This window comes from Sorex araneus, chromosome 5 (genome assembly GCF_027595985.1).
Source record: "Sorex araneus isolate mSorAra2 chromosome 5, mSorAra2.pri, whole genome shotgun sequence".
NCBI classification, from domain to species: domain Eukaryota; kingdom Metazoa; phylum Chordata; class Mammalia; order Eulipotyphla; family Soricidae; genus Sorex; species Sorex araneus.
In genome coordinates this window covers 36,083,072-36,106,267 of record NC_073306.1, presented here as the reverse complement: position 1 = coordinate 36,106,267, position 23,196 = coordinate 36,083,072, and the positions used below count along the sequence as shown (strand labels likewise).

The following is a 23,196-nucleotide window of genomic DNA, read 5'->3' as shown; positions in this document are numbered from 1 at the left end:
GAACTCAGTTCCAGAGGAGAAGCACCGCACCTGTGCTCACAGCTCTTAGCAGTGGGTATTTTGGCTTCTGAAAGGAGTATTTAAAGAGTTTACTTTTTTGTTTAGCAAACAGTTCACACTCACTTGCCTATCAGCTGCGGTCAGCATCACCGATCAGGGATGGGACATGCCGTTTTCGTCCTCCTGCCTGGCTTCCTGCAGGTGGAATTTGGGGGAGGGGTGTCAGCCCCTCTACCCTTTCATTACCTGAAAGAAAGTTTTTTTCAGGTTAGGTCTGGACTTCAGTGATCCCCACCCCCGCCCCCAGGAGAAGGGAGGTTTCCGTGGAAAATGAAAACCTCACACTTAGTTAGGAGCTTTGAAAGGCAAGGTTGCCCTCTATTTCTTGGTTAAGGAGGGTAATCGTGTTTTCTCTCTGCTGAGCCAAGATCTAGTGACAGACGGAGCCTTCTTTACATTGGCAAGCAATTGGAACCGAAAGGGAGTGACGTCATCACTGCTGAGGTGTTCTGTGGAAACAGACCTAATGAAACTCGAAGAGGCCCTCCCTTTTTTGTTTGCTTATATATATATTTTGTATCTTTGTTTTGGGGCCACATTCAGTGGTGCTCAGGACTTACTCCTGGCTCTGCACTTGGGGATCACTCCTGGTGGGCTCTGGGGACCATATGGGGTGCCGGGCTCAAACCTGGGTCCTGGGTTCACTGTGTACAGGGCAAATTCCCTACCCATTATACTATCGCTCTGGCCCCAAGGGACCCTTCTTTTTGTTCTCAGCAGAATCCTACTCAGAGTTAGAACTGTTTGCATCTGAAGCACAGAATCTATTAACATAGACAGTTGATGTCTGAGGACTAGCTTAAAAACCCGGAACACTGCAAGATCTACCGCGGCCACCGGGCACCTTGGGATGCAGAGACGCATGTTTCCCAAAGGCCCATCGGCAGGCCCAGCTTTGGAATCCTGGCCCCCAATCACCAACAGTCAGAAGAAAACCCACCCTCATAAAAACCACAGCCCCGTAAGGTGACCATAAAGTCCCAGAGGCAGCACAGGATGCAGCTACTGGTTCAAGAGACTGTCATGACTCCCTCCATGAGTTATAAAAAGCGAAGTACTTCCCCACCTCCAGCTCTCTGCCTGCCTCTGGAAATCCATTCATCATTCACTAAGCACTCGGGGAGTGCCTGCAGGGAGTGAATGGCAGGGCAGTGGGAGTAGGGGAAAGGCCTCGTGCTCCGAGGGCTTCCATTCCAGGTACCTGGGCAGGGAGTAAAGAGGAAAGGACCGTGGGAGCGGATGGGGCACCGAGCACAGTGAGGGGATGGGAGCGACACCACTTCTGTCAGTGTGTCTGGGGAGCTCGGAGTCAGCCCTCGGGTCTGTCTGACTTGAGGAAGCGTCTTCTCCTCTTTTCTCAGCTCCAGCAAACTTAGCCTAGAACCCGGGTGAAGCGTTAGCTTCTGGATTGGTTTGGTTTGGCCGGCCCAAGCGGCCGAATGTCTCTGTTGATTTTGTTGTCCCAGACAGGGGCAGCGTGTGTCACCGGGCCCTCCGGAGCAGATGCCGATCTCTGTGTCAGTGGTCAGGGGCCAAGCAGACCAGGACACTCGGGCTGTGACCATGCCGTAGTGTGTGTAAACATCCTACACTCTCAGCTGTGAGCTCAAGGTGGCTGGGAGAGGGTTGTTTACTCCTTCTGCCATGGAAAACGTCAGCGAAGAAGGACCGGTCTCCACGCACAGATTGGATGCGCTCTGACTGCCTTGGTAGAGAGTCCAGGGCTGTCCCTCCAGCCTCCTGGCAGGATCCCTGGGGGCTCAGTATGACAAGGTCCAGCTTGGACACTGGGTAGACGTGACTGTGACAAGGCAAGCTGGGCCCTGCCCCTCCCCCCCAGTGCTCCCTCCCTCCTGGGTCTGAACTTCCAGCGCAGCCATCAGCCGGTTTCCCCTTCCTCTGCTCGCTCCTTGCTGGGGTGGTGAGAGCGAAAGAAGGTGAGGGCTGCCCGCCTGGGAGCCTGGGAGCCAGCCTGCGAGCGTGATGTTTGGGTAGCATCTTCCCAGTGCTCGCAATTAGCACTGTTCTCAGATCACAGGTCTTGACAGCATTTACTGACAAGCACTGCTGGTGCGTGGTTTTTCGTTACAGTAATTATTTGCCCATTTGCAGCTCATCATGCAATGGGTGATTACTCTGTACTTCAGAAAATTGGCTGTATGTTTTGTGAAGCCTATGGAATCTGTTATTTTTAGTTTGATTTAGCACAACTGGTCTCTTCGAATTCCACTTTCCCTTGGCTTCAAATGTGGAGAGCTCAGCACTCAGCGGCAACTGCACCGAGCCCATTCGGGGGCAGGATGGAAATTCACCGCGGCGGCTGCTGAGTCGGTTCTTTTCCTCTTACCTGCCTCTCCTTCTACCCCACAGGAGGAAGTGCGCCAGTCTGTGACTCCTGCCGAGCCCGTCCAGTACTACTTCACGCTGGCTCAGCAGCCCGCTGCCGTCCAGGTGCAGGGGCAGCAGCAGGGCCAGCAGACCACCAACTCGACGACCACCATCCAGCCCGGACAGATCATCATCGCGCAGCCTCAGCAGGGGCAGGTCTGTGGGCTGGGCGGGGGCAGCTGGACGTGCTCCTCTCACCGAAGTGACAGGTCACCCTGACCTCGCTGGACTCGGATGTCCTAAGAGACAAGCGAGGAAACTTGTACGGGGGACAGGACGTTCCCCAGGATCCCCGGGAAGGACAGTCCCCAGGATCGGTCACGGTGCTCTGTGGCAGGGTGCAGTGGCCTCCCTGTGAGCGTCCACTGCCGGCCAGCTTGTCCTCCTCTCCCCCTTCTCTGTGGCATTTCTCTGTCCAGCCATATTTGTGCCGGCTGACCTTCTCTTTTTATGACAGTAATCACAAGATTCTTTCTCTCTACCTGGTGTTATTTGAGAGTAGTAGGAGCTCCATAGTAGCTTGAGTTCTGAATCCAAATTCCCAATTTCTGTCATTGTTTATTCATCAGACACTTTACAGAGCATAAGACTTTCCTCTGTTTAAAGTCTTACACTATAGAGGTACTACAAGGGTAAGATTGGTTTTAAAAATTCACAGTCAGTGGGGCCACAGCGGGTAGGGTGTTTGCCTTGCACGCGGCCGACCTCGGTTTGATCCCCGGCATCCCACATGGTCCCCCAAGCACCTCCAGGAGTGATTCCTGAGTGTAAGGCCAGGACTCACCCCTGAACATTGCTCAGTGTGACCCCCAAAAAGCTAAAAAAGAAAAAACAGATTAGAGTCAAGGGTGCTGGAGCAATAGTACAGTGAGAAGGCCACTTGCCTTGCACATGGCCGACCTGGTTTCAATCCTTGGTATCCCATATGGTCCCTGACCCCTCCAGGAGTAATACCTGAGTATAGAGCCAGGAGTAGCCCCGGCACATTGCTGAATGTGCCCCCCACCCCACCCTGCGCTTGCACTAAGGAAAATAAAATACACGGTCTAGCTGGAACTGCAGATACTTTAAGATCTCACCAGCATATGAAAGTGTAAGATATTTTTAGGATTGTGGAGAGGGTACTGTGAGAGGTCATCAAGAAGGGTACCAGAGAGGATGCTGAGAAAGTTCCGTGAGGGGTTAGAGAGTCTTTGAGGGTACCTGGATATTAGCGAGTGGAAGGAGCCATTCCTAGGAGCAGGCACTGCACGTGTGAGGGCTGCGAGCTGGGGAGAGGCCCAGGGAGTGGTGGACGCTGCGGGCAGCAGGGCACCCCAGAAGGCCAGTGGAGGACGCTTGGCATGGCCCTGTATAAGAAGCAGTGTGTATGTAGAAGGAAAAAGGCACAGAGGTAGATCCGAATATTAAGATTTTAGGGCTGGATAGTTGGAAGCCTATCTCACGAGCTGCGGGAGAAGGCAGCTGGAATAGAGAAAGGATCACTAAGTCAATGATGTTCCAGTTCCAGCTAGACTGTGTATTTTATTTATTTATAAATTTACTTACTTGGAGGAATTGTTCAGAATGGGAGATGTGTGCTGAAAGTTTAGATAAAGGACCAAACGTGATAGCCTCTCAGTATCTCTATTGCAAACCATAATGCCCAAAAGGAGAGAGAGAGAGTGTGGGGGAGATTGTCTGTCGTAGAGGCAGGGGGAGGGTTGGAAGGGGTGGGGATACTGGGGACATTGGCGGTGGAGAATGCGCACTGGTGCAGGGATGGGTGATCAATCATTGTATGACTGAAACTCAAACATGAAAGCTTTGTAACTGTATCTCACGGTGATTCAATTAGAAAAAAAAAGATTTTAGGGCTGGAGAGTTAGTACAGGGTTCAGGCACTGGCCTTCAAGCCTGCGGACAGAACTGTTACCCCAGGCACCACATCCGGTCCCCTGAGTACTGCCAGGGGTGACTCCTGAGCACAAAGCCCACAAGGCTCCTGAACACCTTTGGCTGTGTCCCCAGAACAACAAGAACAACAGCAAAAAAGATTTTGGAATTTATTCCCTGCTAATTAAAAAAGAATCTGTACAATAGAAATTGATTGCTCTTCGCCAGCACAGTTCTAGGTAGGAGCAGTTCAAAGATGAGCACTGCACTGTGAGCCCGAGGGACCTTTGGCTGGTTTGACCCTCTGCAGTGGGGAAGGCTCACCGCCAAGGCTGTGTCCCTTTCCAGAGAGTCTGTCAATCATCTGAAGGTGCTCAGGGCAAACACCACATGCATTTTGACCATTGCCGTGCTAACCCGATCCCTTGCTCCCAGGAATGATGTGGAGATACTGGGGCAGCCTCCTGGGCACACTCACACGACACTGTACAGTGCTGAGCTGCTGTGTGCTCTTTGCCTTTCCAGTCTGGGGACTTCATCTGTCCCCCGCTGTACCAGACTCACTGGGAATTGGTCAGGCTGTGAGAAGGGTAGAGAGGGGCTCCCGGTCTCTCCCAGCTGTTTGTTTTGTTTTCACTGTCCTCCTGCTGTCGGCATGACTTGATACATCTCATACAACCCTGGGCCACTGGGGGGGGGGCCGGGGGGAGATACTCCCAATTTTCATAACCCATATGTCTACTCTAGTGATTTTTTTTCCCCATTTTGTTTTTGTGTCATACCCAGTACCACTGGTGGGCTTCTCCCAGCTTAGTGCTTATGTGTGTGGAGGGGGGGTGGGGGGATGTCAGGGGGCCACTCCTTGTGGTGCTCAGGGGGCCAAAGCTCTGAGGTACTGGGGATTGAAGCAGATCACTGCGTGGCGAGCTGTACTCAGCACATGGGCTGCCTCTGCCACCACGGCCTGTGCTTTCCCATAGACCCTTGCGGCATCTTTCTCCGTCATCTCTCCGTACCTTGGAATCCCTTCCCTCTCTGTGGGTCCCAGAACACGTCTCCTCCTCTTGTGGCGTTCGAAGCTGAGTAGCCCTGCGCAGCCCATGAAGTACAATTCATGGAGAGTCGTAGGAGCTTTTGATGGAGGTGATCCTTCAGATTAGGGGAGACCAGAGTCAAGTTGGGGGTTGGGTGCATGGATTGTCTGAAAGGCTCCCCCTTCTTCCCACCCTAACTGACATTTCAGTGAGCTCACTGTACTGAAAAATCTGCCAAAGTCACATCTAGGGCTGAAGTTTTTGGGGTTTTTTTGGGGTTTTGGGTCACACCCGGCGATGCACAGGGGTTACTCCTGGCTCATGCACTCAGGAATTATTCCTGGCAGTGCTCGGGGGACCATATGGGATGCTGGGTGGGATTTGAACCCGGGTCTGCCGCGTGCAAGGCAAACACCCTACCCGCTGTGCTATTACTCCAGCCCCTAGGGCTGAAGATTTAAAGATTTACAAGAATCACCCACCCTATTGACATAGAAGCCAGCTACTTTCAGCCGACTCAGATACATCAGAGAGATTCCTCAAATCTGAGATTTCTGTTTCTAGGAAGCACCAAGTGCACGTTTTGCATGTGGAAGATCCAGGTTTGATCCCTCGAGCACCACCAGGAGCGAGCATTGAGCTTGAAGTAGCTCCTAATCACTGCTGGGTGTGACCCAGAGACCAAAAAAAAAAAAAAAAAAACCCCACTTATTGGACTGGAGCCATAGCACAGTGGGTAGGGTGTTTGCCTTGCACGCAGCCAACCCGGGTTCGATTCCTCCATCCCTCTGGGAGTGCCCGGCAAGCTACCAGGAGTATCCCGCCCACACGGCAGAGCCTGGCAAGCTACCCGTGGCATATTCGATATGCCAAAGACAGTAACAACAAGTCTCACAGTGGAGACGTTACTGGTACCCGCGTGAGCAAATCGATGAACAGCAGGAGGACAGTGCTTATTGTTCCTTGGGGCTAGCCTCAATTGAGGTGCAGATGTTCCATTGTCCGGTGTCTCAACTGTATTTGTCTCTGCCCTGGGAAATGCTCTGACCGGGAGCCCCCAGCTTGCTGCGGTCGGCTGGAATGGTCTGAACGCCTCTGTTCGCCTTCCTCGCTCTCCAGCGACGCGCTGGCCTCAGAAGGAACCCAGCATCCTGAACTCAGGGCCCCTTGGCCCCTCTTTCCACTTAGTGTGCGCTCCAAAACCACCTTCTCCAGACTTGACTTTGGCCCTGTCGCAAGTGAACTGTCGTGGTTACTTGGAGTCCTGCAGTCCCATATGCCAGGCTGTTATTTGAAGCATAGGGCTGTTTGGACCAAGGCAGACAGGTCGTGTGCTCTGAGTCTGAAAACTCGGCTGTCCCTCCCTTCCTTTATTTAGGGGATTAACACTTTCAGTGGCCCCCAGCCCACAGGACTCCGAAGGTTGAATATTGTTCTTGGTGTTGAGGCGAGTTCCCCCGGACTGTGAAGCCCTTGGTAAACCCGTTTCGTGCCTCTTCTTTGCAGACCACGCCTGTGACTATGCAGGTCGGAGAAGGGCAGCAGGTGCAGATCGTCCAGGCCCAGCCCCAGGGCCAGACCCAGCAGGCCCAGAGCGGCACCGGACAGACCATGCAGGTGATGCAGCAGATCATAACGAACACGGGCGAGATCCAGCAGATCCCGGTAAGCCCTCTCTGCCTTGGTGGGTGAGGTGGCACAGGCCCGTTGGCGCAGGAGTACCTCACCCCTCTCGTCCTCACACGTTCTCCCTAACCCGTATGGCCTGAACACACTTGCTTCCCTTTATACTCACTGCTTTCCTGCAGTCCAGATTCCAGGGTCAGGGTCAGCGCCCTGGGGCAGCTCCTCCGGACTCCCTGCTCCACCCCCCTCCACTAGCAGAGAAGGCATTGTAACCACTATTTCGTGGCAGGCCCCGTGAGCCATCCTGTCTTCTGATTAGCAGAGAATGAGAGGGAGGTGGATGGGGAAGGCCATAAATACACTTGTTGCATATTCATGAGTCAGTTCCCAGTGGAGCCTGCAGCAAAGTGTATTTTTGGCTTTCATTTAACTTCTCCATTCCTTCTGTGGACTGCTGCTTCCTGTGTGCCTTGAGGGATTTTGTTTCTTAGATTTGTTGGCTTTTTTACTTGTACTGTTCTTTTGAGAAAAAAAAAAATCCTTGTCTTTAACACTTGCTATCTACACATCGGTCATTTCTCCACCAAAATATATGGAAAGTGAGTGAGATGGAGCAGTTCTGTTTTCTATCCCATGCCCTTCTTACTGTAAATGAGGTGTTGACAGAGAACTCAGTTGGACTTGACTAATCACTTCCTCTTTGGGAAAAAAAAAAGTCAAAAAATAATAATAATGGGCCATAAGAAGGCTTAGGAAAGTGAAGCATGCGGGTCGGTCTCTGCCTCTAATTTCCTGTGTCCTCTCTGTCTTACACACACATGCACACACACTTACAGCACCCATCAGTTCCAGGTGCCTTGCTTTACTGTTTCAGCCACCAACCCATGACCTCTCTTTTAAGTCCTTTTTATTTCAACATGTGATAGCACCAAAACGAAAGATTCATTCAAACTGGATAAGAATTCCTACTTGTAGTGACTTTACTTCAAGTATTTTTAACCTCGGGTTCATAGTGCTTTACCACATAAGATATGCTGTCAAGTTCAGGCCCACATCCTCCCTGTTCTCAGATACCTCTTGGAGGATTCTACACTTCTAAATTTATCAGAGTGCTTGTAATGGTGATGACCTTTGGGAAGAAAACTTGGCCGCTCTTTTGAAAACCCAAGGGACAACTTACTGTTGGTAATGGGGAAAGCTGTGAGGATCCCCTGAGCTATCCTGGTAGAAATCTGAGGGGCAGAGCATTTCCAGATGTCTAAACTGAGCCAAAAAGAAAATTCTCTTGCTTCTAAGAACTGCTTGGAACTGTTTGACTGGCAGCTCTTCCATTATATTAGAGTTAACTGCAGAGACCTCTTCCCAGCTGGGAACTGTCAACTCCCCATGGCCATCAGTGCACCTTCCCCGCTCCCGGGACGAGGCTTTTAGTCTTCCATCCTGTGTTCCTTGGCTAAAGTTCTGGTGACTCCTGGGACCAGCACAGGCAGCACAGGCAGATGAGGCTTCCCACCCTCCACTCCGCTCCTTTCGTCCCACAAGCAGCATAGCACTGCTACCTGGAAGGCATCTTCAGAGATTCCAGTGGGCAGGTAACTTCCCAGTAGCTCCTCCTGGCCTGTTCTCGGGAAAGAAACAGCTGCAGGCCACACGCCCTTGCCCTGCCTCCTCTCACCCCCGTTCTTAATAGTTTCAGAGTTTGTGTTCCTCCATGTCGCCTTAAGTGGGTAGTTCTGGAGTGTTCTACCAGGAACTTGAAGGTTGGTCTTCTCTCGAGGGTTTCTCTCCTCCTGTTGAGGTGGGATGTTTCCGAGAAGCCGCTCGCCTTGACAGCACGCACAGGAGTGCAGCGCCACTTCACGCTCGCTCTGCGCAGGGAAGATCTCCGCAGGGAAGCTAGCTTTGCAAAGTGTTTGCCCCAGGACTGAGCTGGGGCACACCTCCAGACGCTCACCCTCACAGCCAGCAGGCCGGGCCCCCAGCGGGAGGGAGGGCGTCCGCTGGTGCTCCTGGCCCCGCTCTCTCCCTGCGGATCGCGAGGGTGCTTGACTGGCCGTTTTCTCTGCTGAGCCACAGATCCACTCCACCGTAACTGTCCTTCCCTCCTTCCCACGCTTGAAGCACTAACAGTTTCACGGTACACTGGAGCATTAAGAGCCCCAAGTTAAGGCTTTTAGCACACAATTAAATGTAGCATGTGGTATTATTGTATTATCTGAGACTTAATCTTAAGCATGAGAGACTCTGAGGGCATTTTTGTAGCTTTGGTTTCCCAAGATGGGGTTTTCTGTGAAAGGGTTATTGATTCGGCTCTCCCCAGGGATGTGTTTGGCCAGAAGCGAGCGCTGAGCACCAAGGATCCTAAAAGTCCCACGGACCCTCGCTGGTCCTGGCTCTCAGGGACAGAGAATAAGACAGGCCAGCCTTCTCTTCGAGAGGAGCACTTCCACGGGGTGCCTAGTGGACTGGAGTGATGGCTGCAGACTTTGGGGTCCCAGTGGACTGTGGAACTAGTGTCCGGCTGGGTTCGACCCTCCGGGGACCGGGAGCAGGGGGAAGGGCGCACACTCGGGCCGCCTCAGGCACGGAGCCCGGAGCCAGGAGCCAGGGAACGTGGAGGAGCTGAGCCACCCGCGTGGGCGTGGCAAGGTCGTCTGGGACTGTCTCCAGAGCACCTCGGGGACCTGTCCTGTCTTGTGGAGTGGGAACATCTCGGTTCTACTTGTATTGACCCCTCTTGCAAAGGGTGGGCATCTGTTGGCGGGGGTCAGGGCCTGTCACCCTTTCTGATTGTGGAAAGTTTGCCTGTCGGAGGCTACATTCAGGCACGTGTGGTCTGTTTCTGCCCTTCCCCAGGTGCAGCTGAACGCTGGCCAGCTGCAGTATATCCGCTTAGCACAGCCTGTATCAGGCACCCAGGTCGTGCAGGGACAGATCCAGACACTTGCCACCAACGCTCAGCAGGTAGGTGCCCCAGAGAGGCTTGAGTTGGAGTGGGGGGCTGCAGAGCGGGCACCTCGGCTTCACATCCGAGGCTCCGGCGGGGGCAGGGGGGCTTCCATGTGCCGCCCTGTCATGGTGTTCTCGGACCAGACGCAGGCTGGGGAAGCCTGGTGGGTGGTGTTGCGTGTCTGGCCAGAGGAAGGGTTGCTGCTTTTCGTTCCTTGGAAGGTGTGGTACAGGACTATGCCCTGTGGTGCCAGGGGATCACCAGGGTCATTCCGGACAGGCCTCAGGGGCCAGGACCACACTGGTGCTCGAGGGTCACCGGGGGCACTGCTAAGAGTACCATACAGTCCCAGGGCTGGACCCCAGGGCCTCAGGCGTGCCAGGCGTATGCTCTGTTACTCGAGTCGTCTCCCCTGCTCCAGACTGGAGTGTTTCACGGACTGCCTTATGGGGCACCCACACACACGCGCGCACACCCCCCACTGCCTTATGGAGCACCCCACAGACATGTGCATACCCCACTGGAAATGAACTCTGGGCCACATGTGTGTGAGGCACATGCTCTGCCACTAAGCAGCACCCCCCAGGTTCCCATCCTTAAAGCCCAGCATCTGTGGTGTCCTGGCACCTCCTGTGCCCGCCTGGAGTTCCCAGGGCCCGCCCCACCTCTGCTTCCCTAGCCAGAGCTGCTTTCCTCGCCTCTCCGGCCCTGGCAGCAAGGCTCACAGCCTCCGGTGCCGAAGGGGCTCTTCCCGGGCTTGGGGGCCTGCACACACAGGCGGTGGGGTGCTGGGGGGTGCTGCACTGTGTGTGTTAGCCTTGGTCCGGGGGCGACGCCAACATGCGAAGCCCGTCCTCTAGTGCTCTGAGCCATCGCCCCAGCCCCTTCAGCTGTACAGCTTTTTTTAAGGGGAGACATTGTTAATGGATTCCTTTGCCTCAGACCCAAAAAAAGCAGCGATCGTTTAAGAGCTGGGCCGTCTGGCCCAGTTGCATTTCTGGTGATGTATCTATTGACAGTGGTGACAGAGCTGAGTTGGTGGAGCAGGTCTCCAAAGATCTCATTTGGGAAACTAGGAGGAAGGAGCCAAGTGGCTCGGCGCGGAGTTCCATGGAGTCTCTGGGATCATTCCAGGCCCTTCCAAGGCCGCTCCTTGGCTCACCTAGGGACTTGGGCTTTCCCCTCGTCGCCTCTGGCTCAGCGACACAGAATCAGATCTCAAGACCCGTCACACCCTTGTGTACCCCTGTGAAAAAACCAAGACTTGGAAATCTGACCTGGTGCCTGGGAATGTTCTGTGGTGTGGGAATGGGAGCAGGGGAGGAAGAAGAGATCTTGGCTTCCGGGACCTCAGCGTGGCGCCCCGAAACTCAGGCCAGGCAGCGGGCAGAGCTGGGTGTATAGGAAGCAGAGGGGAAGCACGAGAGGCACCCCCAGGGCAGCAGAGCCTCCGTCACAGCGGGTCACTGCACAGGTCCTGGGAGGCCCTGGGCGAGCCATTGAGGAGTGACCGTCTCGTAGTGGGATTTCAAGTAGACGAAGCTTCTAGGCTGCTGCGCACAGGCCACGGGCAGCCTTATCTCTGAGGAATATTTTCCACTGGCCTCCATGTCGTTCACTCACTCTGCAGACACTCTTGAACGCTTCCTTTGCCCTGGGAGGGTAGGATGACTCGCTCCTGTCATCAGGCAGCGGGTAGGCGTGTGGGAGAAGGACCAGGAGCGGTGGGGGGCCCCGCTGAGCCCTGGACGCCCCTCCCGCAGCTCTGGCCCACCAGGGCCCTCCTCGCTCCTCTCAGCCTCGTGGAGGCTCGCGGGCTGCTCGGGGCTGTGGCGAGGACACCTGAGAGGACAGTCCTTCCCTGGCAGGGTGGCTGGATGGTACCCAGAGGACATTGTTGGTCCAGCGAAATGTTCCACAGGCCCCAGGCCCACTTGAGTCTTTATCGCCTGGCCGAGCTGTCTTCAGCAGCTGGTGTCGCTCAGTTCCGCATGGCAGGGAATTTCTTTTAAAGTACCACCTAGTATTTGAAGTGCATGTGACACATGCTTGCTTGCTCTGGCCCCCCGCCTTGCCCCCCTTCCCCTTGGCCCGGAGGACTGCACGTGGCCCTGCTCGGAAAAAGTGCTTCATAGGTTTGCCATGAGGCTTGCCCGCGCCAAGCCGCTGCTCGCCAGGGTGTTTCATATTCCACCCAGACGGGCTGATACGGGCTGGTCCGGAGCCCACCTTTGGGCATGGGAGGGACCACTCACCTCTTTGCCCTGCATTTTGCAGTCTGCATGTGGCCTTTACTGACTCAAAGACAGACTCAGGGTTTCTGCCTAAATGTCAAAAATGTGATTGTCGGGGCTCGGGGGGTGGCTTAGCACCCAAGGGCACACTGTGCATGAGGGAGCCCTGGGTTCAAGTCCTGGTAGCACACCGGCCTCCAGGGCGCCTCTGGGAGTGGGCACCAAGCAGGACTAAGGTGGGGGGGGTGGGCGAGCACAGCCAGACCAAACAAAACTGCAAGAACGTCATTCACTGTCTTGTCAGCCCTAGGAGTTAAGTATTTTCATTGTCTTGGTCCCAGACCCCAGGAGACTGGCAGGGGTTGGGGAAGGGCGCGGGGCGGGGCTGGAAAGGTAGTCTAGGGGCTAATGCACTTATCGTGGGTGTGGCCAGCCCAAGTTTGGTCTTCTGCACCGTGTATGGTCCCCTGAGTGTGGCCAGGAGTGACCTCTGAGCACAGGACCAGGCGTTCGCACTGCTGGACATGGCCCAGAAGCCACCACCACCACCAGTCAGTTTTACTTTCATAGTAGTAGTTGTATATTATGTGCTCCAGGTCATGAGGTACCAGATCCTTGGGTATCTACCAGTGCTGGGAGGGGGGGGGGTGGAGGGGGGTCGTGTAGGTATCAGTGTTGGGGGTTTGCAGGGACACCCCCCTTTTCTGCTGCTCAGCTGACGTGTCTCTTCTGCTCCTTGATTCCCGCAGATCACACAAACTGAGGTCCAGCAAGGACAGCAGCAGTTCAGCCAGTTCACAGACGGCCAGGTAGGACACCCCACCGGGCGGCGTGTACTCGGTTAACAGCCAGCAGGCGGAGATGGTTCAGACGGGTAGTCTTGAAATCAGGTGCCAGCCCCTTAAATTTGTAGACTTGTAGGAGCTGAAAATGATTTTTATGTAGCTCGAATCCCTATTTCCAGGAGAGTAAACTGAGCCTTGCAAGGGGAAGCGCCGGGCCCAGGTGTCGACCCTGTTTCCTCTCCGCCCAGCTGCTGTCGGGTAGTGGGAGTTAGGCGGAAGCGACTCGGGGACCTCTTGAGCGCTCAGTGCTGGAATCCAGCAGCTGAAGCCCAGGCAAGGAAGGGATCTGCCCTTTCCCTTTACCCCTCCATCCCCCCCAAACTCACTCTCTCTCTCTCTCTCTCTCTCCCTCCCTCTCTCTCTCCCTCTCTCTCTCTCTCCCTCCCTCCCTCCCTCCCTCCCTCTCTCTCTCTCTCTATCTCGCTATCTCTCTCCCTCTCTCTCTCTCTCTCTCTCTCTCTCTCTCTCTCTCTCTCTCTCTCCCTCTCTCCCTCTCCCCCCTCCTCTCTCTCTCAGTAGGGGACACGCTCAGGTTCATGTTCTCTCCCACTTGCCTTTTGCCGCCACCAGGTCCTGGGCGGGGCTTGTATTTTCTTTGGGGGACACCTGCTAGACCTGGTGTCCAGTTGGCCCTGGCCTCCCCGGTGCTGGCTGTAGTGTTTGCTCCCGGGCAGCCTCCCCAGCAGTCTCGTCTCCGGGACGGGAGGCGGGACCTCCCCTAGCCCCTGCCAGCGAGGACTGTGAGGCGTGGGGAAGTGCTGGCTTCCAGCTGCTATTCCAGCAGTTGGAGTTGCCTGTGTTTGTCACACAGAAGCTGTGCAGCGGGCTCAAGGCTCTGAGCTAACGGGGGAGGCAGAGTCCAGAGACGTGAACGCGCAGGGAAAGAAGGCACCTCCCTGCCCTCACATGCACCCCTCCCACGGAGCTGGCACCCTCCGTGTCTGCTGCCCCCACCTCCAGCTGAGGGCCACGTCCCTTCTTCCCTTGGACGCTTTGCAGTGGGTAGTGACTGAGGTATCTGGGGCCTCGAGGCTCGTGGGGAGCCGCGTGCCCCTCTCCGGCTGACCCCCCGTTCTCTCCACCCCTCGCAGCAGCTCTACCAGATCCAGCAAGTCACCATGCCTGCCGGCCAGGACCTCGCACAGCCCATGTTCATCCAGTCAGCCAACCAGGCCTCTGACGGGCAGGCCCCCCAGGTGACCGGCGACTGAGGGCCTGAGTGGCAAGGTCAAGGACACCCAACACAGTTCCTGCCACACAGCCCCGGGTGCTGGGCACAGCCTCCCTCCCCAGAGGACCCGCCGACCGACCTCGCGCCTCCTGCAGGCTAGGACACCGGTGCGCCGCGCCCCGTGCCCGGGGCCAAGACTCTCTAACAGAAAGATGCGATGTTTTTTATTTCCTTTTTTTCCATTTTTTTCCTCCAAGGAATCAATATTTCGGTATGTTGAGCTGTGTGTCCAATGCAATGAAATGAAACTATTAAATATCATATTTATGGCATTTTCTTGAAGAGTGTGGTTGAAGAAATAGTTCTTTGGGTTCTTGCCGACACTTCTCTTAGGAGCAGACCTTCTCGGGGTGTGTGTTACCTTCTGATTTGTGGAACAGCCGCTGCCCAGGATTTGCCACCTTGTTCTGCCCTCAGATTAAATTGGGTGAACGCGTGGAGCCTCTTTCTCACTAGGGTCCTCACCCCGTGCCCGCTTCTCGCCCCGAGCTCTGTGCGTGCACTCGGAGGCCGGGAAACATTCCTAGCATTTGAGAAATGAACTCAGTCCCCGCAGTGATGGTCTCATTCTCCTCTCCCAGGGACTCAAGGAGACTAGAACTCCGTGCATCCTCCCATTTTTTTATTTTATTTTTTAACCGCATTAAAAATTATGCCTAGTCTCCTTTGTTGCATGGACTTCAAACTGCATGAAATGCAATAAATTTCATTTTAGATCATTTAGAGTCTGGGTGTTTGTGTCCTGGGGCACTCACAGGGGCACTTTGTTTGGGAAAGACTTGCCTGCCCTCGGGTTGGGTGTCTGTGAAAGAAGGGGGCCCTTGGGTGGGGGTAGGGGCTTGTTCAAGGCAAAGAGGATTCACCCCACATATTTGATTCAAAGTGAGGTCTGCAGCTGATTTAAAGAGAGAAAGAACTTCAGTGGGCTGGGGTGGCTCTGTGGTAGAGAGAGCCCCAGCCTTGCAGGCCCGAGGCCCTGCTTCCAACCACCACCCACATGCTGAGCATAATCCTGGGGCCGCCAATTTGCACCCCACCAGGTGTGTGCGGGCCACAGCCAAGGTGTGTGTCTCCAGCGAGTACCAACCATGGCCGGGTATGTGAGTGCTGGACCCAAGTGTGTTTTATCCCCAGTTAACAACAAAGAGGCAGGGGGCGGGGAGGGGTCAATCCACAGTCCAGGAGGGGGAAGATGTTTGCACGGGAACAGCCATCGTCGTGTCGTCATCACCAAGATGAACTGCATCAGACCGACTCTGCCACTCAGAGGTGCTGCCTGCCGTCCTGACAGATCCACCTGCACGGTCCCCTTCAGCTCTGGGCTTCTTGGTTGAGGGTCACGGAGAAGACCCTTGTTCAAACAGGGTCCTGGGTAGATCCCAGGCGTGCTTCAGGGAGGCATGCCGTGCTGACATTGTCAAGTACACTCGGCGTGGCCAGCACCCATGGGCAAGAGGGAAGCAGTGTGGGAGTGTGGAGACTTAAGGGCTGTGGCATTGGAGAAGAGGCTGAAGCGCAGCTATTTCATTTCCTAGCTGACCTCCCGTGCTGAGGTCCCCGTAGACAGCCCCACCTTTGCTCTTTTCTGAAAACCCAAGTGTAATTGGAATCTCAGGCCAGCCGGCCCCCACATAGACGTCCATTCTTTTGGAGATGTTTTGATCTGTTGTGATTGGCAAGCAGCTTCCTTGCTGAGCACGTTCCCTTTAAGTTTCCCCGCCAGCAGGGCCCTTTGGGGTGTAAACAAACACTTTGGTGCAGCCCCAGAGAGCCCCTATCTAATACCCAGCATGATCCCCTTACATCCGGAGCACTCGTGAAACATTTTTCCTAGCTCTTGCAGCATCCGCCCTCCCAGTGATCTTCACGGTGACCCTGCAGGGGAGACAGGAAGAGGGCTCGTGATCCCAGTGTTAAGACACGGAGACTGGGGGGGACAGTGAAGTTCAGTGACTTGTCCAAGGTCACTGCTCTTCTGACACTCTGTATATATGCCTGCGTGCATGTATGTGTATGTGAGAGAGACTCGTGTGTGTGTGAGAGAGAGAGAGAGAGAGAGAGAGAGAGGAAGAGAGCGAGGGAGAGAACAAGACCATGTGTGTGTGTGTGTGTGTGTGTGTGTGTGTGTGTGTGTGTTTTGCTCCAGCCTTTTGAACTCTCTCCAGACCTGTCTCTTTCCTCTCTGCCCACACCCCTCCCCCCATTTCCGTTGACTTGCATCTGTGGGTAGCTGCTGACCAGGATCATTTTCCTGGAGGCTGACGCTGGTTGGAGACCGGAAGCCCCCAGAATTTTCAGACCATCTGACTGGTTCCTTGCTGCTCTGGTCAGCCAAGGCCACAAGGGGGCAGCATGCAGCACTCACCCAAGTCTGGGAGGTGCCCTGTCCTGTCCATTATCCAATTTCGCACAGTGCTAAGAACTTGGGGAATATGATTATAGCCTTTCTTAATGTTACTAGACCCTCAGATCCCTTTCAGATCAGGCTAGAACTTTCAAAAGTCTTCCTAAGGCAACAGTGAGAGATTCTCCCAGAGTATGACCTCAGGATACTTGGTTAGATTTTATTTTATTAATTTACTTTGGGTGGGTGCTCAAGGATCACCCCTGGCAGTGCCCAGGGGAGCATTTGTGGTACCAGGGATCAAAGCCAGGCCAGCTGTGTGCAAGGCAAACATCTGACCTACTGTACTATCTCTCTGGCCTGTGATTAGATTTTGATACGAACTTCCTGACATCCTAAGTTCATTCATTGCCCTTCTGTTCTCTCTCCTGTATCCTCCTGTCACTCTCATCTATGAACTCCCCTTTAATTTTACAATGTACATATTCCAACTGGTGGAATGTTCCTTTACTTCCCTTTTCCACCTTACTGCTTTATCACTACTCTGCAGGCATTTATAGAGTTTGATTTCACTGATACTGGTACTGTCTTATGAACAATTTTTTTATTGAGCACTTACACAAGTCAGGGATATTAGCTTATCCTTTTAAGAAAATCCTGTGTAGGAAAATATACATAAAGCTTACTTCCTAAATGAATGGGTTCATTTCATCTTCACGTCCTCATGGGGTTGGTTCTCCATACTTTGTAAGAGAGACACCAAGACTCAGTAAAGTTAAGTTCTCTGGGGAGGAGGGGATTGGTGGCAGAGTTGAAGGCACTTGCCTTGCATGCAGCTGACCCAGGGGGTTCTATTCCCCTGTAGTTCTCCACACACCGCCAGGAGTGACCCCTGAGAACAGAGCCAAGAATAAGTCCTGAGCATCACTGGGTGTGCCTTCAAAACAAAATGCCAGGAGACACAAGGGTACCAGCTGGTTGAAGAGAGACAGGTGCTGCAAAGAAGCCACCCGCCCCAGCTGGCCCCACCCTTGGTCACTGATCGTTAAGGGGGGTTGTCCTGAACACACTCAGAGCCCCTCCCTCACCTGGATAAGGATCCACCTTTGACCCACTACTCTAGCCACCCATAAGCTTCAGTAAATTGGCTTCTGTCACCCCCCACCTCAGGAGGACAGGATCTTAAGAGTGGAGGAGGTAAGGGCCTGGTGACCGGAACACCTTAAATCTGGCCTCCACAAGTGCCCCACACACACCCCAAAGTTGGGCTGACTGTTTCCTCCAGTCTGGGTGCTAGGCCATTCTGATGGTCTGGGAAGACAGTGTCGAGGGGCTCCGCCGGACCCTAGCTTGGCCAGTACTGGGCAGAGGCCTCTGTCTACAGCCCTGAGCCCTGTCACCTCCACTCTCCTTCCAGGCCCCTCCCTCCTTCAAGGACCTGCACCTCTTCAGTGACGTCTGCTGGAGAGCAGCTTTCTAAGATCTCAAATGTGTCAAAATGTCTTTATTTTGCCCTTTACTTAGATGGAATTTGGCACTGTGTGGAATTCTAGGTTCACAATTACTTGCCCTCAGCACTCTGAAGATACTATTCCATTGTCTTGGCATCTGTTGTTGCTGATGAGAAGCTTATTGTCAATTCAATTATTGGGCCTTGGTAGATAAGCTATCTTTTCTCTCTAGCGGCTTTTAGAATTTCCTTTTTATTCTTGATATTCTACACTTTGGCTACGAGGTGTCTGGATGTAGTTTTGTTTTTAAAGATATCTTAGTAGGCAGCTGTGGGTCTTTTAAAGCTAGAAATTCATCTCTTATTTCTGGAAAGAGCTTAGTCATTCTTTCCAGTATCTTTTTCTGGAACTAATTGTGTGTGTATAAATATATATAATAAACATAATTATATGTTATATAATATATATGCTAGAGATTCTGTATAAGAGATTTATATATATTAGAATGCATTAAGTCTTCTATGGTTCTGGTATGTAGTAAATATTTTTATATGATAATCTCCTCAATTTTAGCTTCCAACTTACTAATTCTCTCTCCAGTTGTATTTACTACATCATCTATTTTTTCAAATATCAGTAACTTCAGGTTTTATTTATAAAATCTGTGCATAGTTATTCATACATGTTATGTGTTTCTGTTTGAGATCTTTCCCTTTTTATAGGTTCTATTCCTTTATCTTGAAGATTTTTACTATATTAAACTTCCTTTTAGATTGCACCATTGTCTCTAGGTCTTTTTTTTTTTTCTTTTTTGGATCACATTCAACAATCCTCAGGGGTTACTCCTGGCTCTGCACTCAGGAATTGCTCTTGGCAGTGCTTGGGGGACCATATGGTATGCCAGGGATTGAACCCGGGTCGGCCACGTGCAAGGCAAATGCCCTACCTGCTGTACTAACGCTCCGCCCCCCCCCCAATCTCTAGGTCTGTTAAGTATGAATTCTCCCCTAAGAGCGGGGGAAGTGGCGCAAAGGGCCAGAGCACAAGTTCTGCACATGGGTGTCCTGCATTTGATCCGAAGCCCCACCCGGCTCCCTAGCACTGCCCGGAGTGCTCCCCAACCCCTCAGAAACAAGACCTGTCTTACAGGGTCTAGGAGTGTGGGTCAGCGATTAGCACAAGCTTCCGGGTCCTGAGCCTTGAGTTTGACCCCTGCCCCGCCAACTACCTATCTGAAGTTTATTCCTGAGATGGTTCTTTTCAGCATATTCTCCTGAGTCTGCCCTGGGACATGGTGGGTTGCTCTAGGACGGAGGTCGTAGCACCTTCGCTGGTGGGCGTACATCAGCCCCCAGGTACCTCTGTGTCTTGACTTGGAATTTCTGCATGGGGTGAATATCAAATCCTGAACCCATGTGGACATGCTTGAGGCATGCGCAGATAAGTGCTCTTCCACCAGAGCCAGAGTTAGGTGACTCGCAGGCAAAGCCACTCTGTCCTGTTGCTCACGGTCGGGGTTTAAGGAGGGTGCCTGCCCTAGCCCTTCCACGCGGGGCTGCACTTCCCATCCCTGCTGAAACAGAGCCCTGACTTCCGGCCCCAACCCCAGCAAATGCTTGTGAGTTCCAGCGTCTGTTTTTTTAAGCCATGCAGCCCTGATCGTGTGTATCTGCTATTTCCAGGAAGAGGGACTTCAATGATCTTGATCGAGGTTCACCCGGGAGTCCCGGTGTCTGGAGCCCCATTTCCCTCCCTCTCCCAAAGCATCACCTTCTCGGAACCCTGCCCTGCTCCTCCCTTCGTCTCTCCTTGGGAGCCCAGAGCCGACCATCCTCGGGCAGCGGGGGCCGGAAGACCATTTTGCTGTGACCATGCAACAGCTTGGAAGAAAAAGGGCTTCTTCGTCCCCGTGCGCCACTGTCCGGCCCTGCTCGCTCTCAGAGGATGAGCCCCCGCCCCCAGACCCTGAGGGCCGGCTCCAGGAGTGGGAGTTAAGGAGGAGACTCCTAAGGGCACAGTGTCAGCTGACTCTGACCTTCCTCCCCACACCCCCTTCTCCCTCCCTGTCGCCTTTGGATCCCCCTCCAGGCCTGGGGATCAATGGGGGCTCACTTTCAGCGAGCTCAGCAACCCTGCTCCCTCTCCACCGTGGCTAAACTGACCCGAGTCGTGCTTGCCCTGGGCAGGGGACAGCTCCCTGCCGGCCTGATCTGGGAGGCAGCGAACTCACCAGCCTCTCCAGGGCCTTTCACGGGGCGGGGAACCAGTGGGTGGCGGGGTGGCTGGGTGGGTGTCCCCGGGAAAAGGAAGCGGGAAGGTGCCACTCAGCCTTCTTCCTGGGATGTCTTCCCAGATGGAGATAGAGGAGGGGAAGCTGCATCTTCCTGGCCCTCCCCCGCCCCCCGGGACCCACACTCACCTGCAGACCTGTAAGATTCTGGTACCCCGGTGAGTCTCACCTGCCCAGTGCTCCCTGGGTCTGAGTGGGACATGCTGCTGGGGACAGGGCTCGGGGGGACAAAGCAGGAGCCCTGGCACCAGGGAGCATCGGAGGGATCTGCTCTGAGCTCTCTGCACTACGCTGAGGGGTCAGGGCTGCTCTCCCGGCTCTCCCTCTGGACTCCCCCCTCCCACAACCTCAGCTGGGCGCTCAGCAGGACCAGCCCAGGGGACTCCGGAGCCTTGTCAGGCCCCACTGGGTCCCTCAACCCGACACTCTAGACCCTCTGAGCTCCCCCCCGCCCTTACCAAGCTTGCTTCTCCCGGCCCCCATTTTCACACTGCAGCCTCACCTCTCCGAGGGCCGCAGGGGGAGCTCCTAAGTGGTGCTTATGAGGTTGGCGCCCCACTAACAACCCTCAGCCAGCCAGGCCCGTGTGGCCGTGCTCGGGCCAAGGATGCCGAGCTGCACAGGCCCTCTGGTGCCGGGACACCCTGGCAGTGCTGGGCGCCTTTAGGGCTGTCTTTGGTGATGTCAGGGACCAGGAATCGTACACTAACTGCAGCTCTGGCTCCGGACCCTGCGGCCTCGTGTCTTCGACTGTGGGACCAGACCCCCATATGGGATCTTGCAACTGAATGTCGGGGCAAGAATACCGATGCTTTGTTAGACAATGAATTTGTGATGTATTTCCAGTAAGAGTTTGATTTGTATACCAATTTTATTTACCCAGGGTCACATAAAAATGGCTTGTGCAGAGGGGCCATGAGCAGGAAGAGTTGAAGAAGCCCCCTCTCTAACCACGTGGGAAAGAAAGAGTTCTGTGAGCAGGCAGTTCCATGCCCCTCGCCCCATCTGTGCCGAGCCTGACAGGCTCTACCCTGGTTGGGGGAGACAGTGCAGAGACATGAGTTTGTTCGTTTGTTTGTATTTTGGCGATGCTCACGGGTTACTCCTGGCTCTGCACTCAGGAGTTACTCCTGCGGTGCTCAGGGGACCATATGGGATGCAGGGGATCGACCATATGGGATGCTGGGGTTGGCCCCGTGCAAGGCAAATGCTCTCCCTGCTGTAGTGTCACTCCAGATGAAAAGAGAGACACATCTTGGAGGAGGCTTAGAGCTTCCCAGAGCTTTGGCCATGGCAGCTGCAGGCACTGCGCCGGGATTCCTCTGAGCTTCGCTTGGAGGACATTTCCCCTGGGCTCCCCACAAGCAGCCCGCATGGCTGTGAGACCCAGGAAGAAGGCTGGTGGGGAGAACCCTGGTACCTACCCAGGTCCACCTCCTGGGTGTTACTTACCCAGGGATGCTGCTGCCTTACAGTCCTACCTGTAAGGAGGGCTTCCATTGCTGGGGCCGGAAGATAGTATAGTGGGTAGGGCACTGCCCTTTCATGCAGCTGACCCAGGTTCAATCCCTAGCACCCCAGATTGTTCCCTCCCTCTTCCCCCGCAAGCACCACCAGGAGTGAGTCCTGAGTGCGGAGCTAGGAGTAAGCCTTGAGCACTGCTGGGTATGCTCCCCAACCCAAAACCTAAAAAGGATTCTATTGCTGATAAGGTCTCAAAACCCCTGACCCCCCCGCCCCCATCTTCCCAAAGTGAGAGAGGACTTTGAGCTACTGCCTGCCCGGAGGTCACACTGGGAATCAATGGTGGTTTGAACCTGGCCCTGGGGTTGATGTCCCAGCCACTGCAGGACCAAAAACCGTTCAGGAAACCGGGCCTGAGGGTTTGTGCCCAGGAGGCTTGAGTCCTAGAGCAAGAGGATGTTGTCTCTCCAGCTCCAGCAACCTAGGAAGAGGCCAGCAGAAGGGAGGAGGGGGGCAGGGGGAAGGCAGGTCATGGCCCTGGGGCCCCCAGCTAGCCGCATGGCCTTGGGTGAGTCCCTGCACCTCCCAGAACAGAGCTGCCCTGGGTCTCAGCGGAGCAGGGCCTGGCACACAGCTGGTGCCCGGCAAATGGAAACACCCTGCCCCAGAATCAATACTCGCTCCATTGATGGACGCTGGCGACAGTGATGGATTGCAGGCGGCCCGGAGCCCTGCCCCCTTCCCTGCGTGCTGGGGAAACTGGAGACCAGAGCAGGAAGGGGACCACCAGGCAGGATCCGAGTCTGGACAGCACGAGGTGGAGCAGCACCGCCAGGGCAAGCTGTGAGGGGGAGGGGCGGGGGGTGAGGAACAGGTGGGACAGAGGGAGCAGGCGGGAAAGCACAGCCCCTCCCCACCAAGCAGGGAGCCGGTGGAGGGAACCTGAGACAGCCCTTTGCTCAGAAAAGCGTCTTAGTCACTGAAGGCTGTGCCGAGGAAGGCGGCCTCCAGTCACGGCCTGGGAATCCGGATGGGTCCCTGGGTGACCCTCAGGATGGCCACCTGTTCTCACCCAACCAGATTTTCTCCTCTGCTGTCTCCAGCCTCAGGCTCATGGCGCATGTCTGCGCGCACACACACCACACACACACACACACACACACACACACACACACACACACACACACACACATACATACACCTGTTTTATGGGGACTTTCCTGGCTCTCCACTTCAAGGAGCCAGCGTAGGAGCTGGGGAGGTAGTACTGGGTGAGGGTGTTGAGTCCCCAGCACCCCAAGGCCCCTCTGCCAGCATGACTGGGTAGAGCCCCGACTTGGACGCAGGCACCATGAAATCCTTAGCTCTAGCACTGAATTGCTGGCCCTGTTGGCAGATGGTCAC

The 23,196-nt window shown here is 54.5% G+C and overlaps 1 protein-coding gene across 6 annotated transcripts in view; it reads left to right on the top strand.

The window, feature by feature from the left end:
- Positions 1 to 14,962, top strand: part of NFYC (nuclear transcription factor Y subunit gamma) — a 73,521-nt gene extending 58,559 nt beyond the window's left edge. For 5 of the 6 annotated variants that reach the window (XM_055139315.1, XM_004614210.3, XM_055139317.1 and 2 more), the window contains 5 exons: positions 2,431 to 2,604; positions 6,864 to 7,022; positions 9,840 to 9,947; positions 12,917 to 12,976; positions 14,104 to 14,962. In XM_055139315.1, coding sequence (XP_054995290.1) covers positions 2,431 to 2,604; positions 6,864 to 7,022; positions 9,840 to 9,947; positions 12,917 to 12,976; positions 14,104 to 14,223 — 621 coding nt within the window. In that variant the 3' untranslated portion in view covers positions 14,224 to 14,962. The remainder of the gene's footprint in view (positions 1 to 2,430; positions 2,605 to 6,863; positions 7,023 to 9,839; positions 9,948 to 12,916; positions 12,977 to 14,103) is intronic. The other variant, XM_055139316.1, reaches the window with a different exon arrangement.
- The last annotated feature ends 8,234 nt before the right edge of the window (positions 14,963 to 23,196 follow it).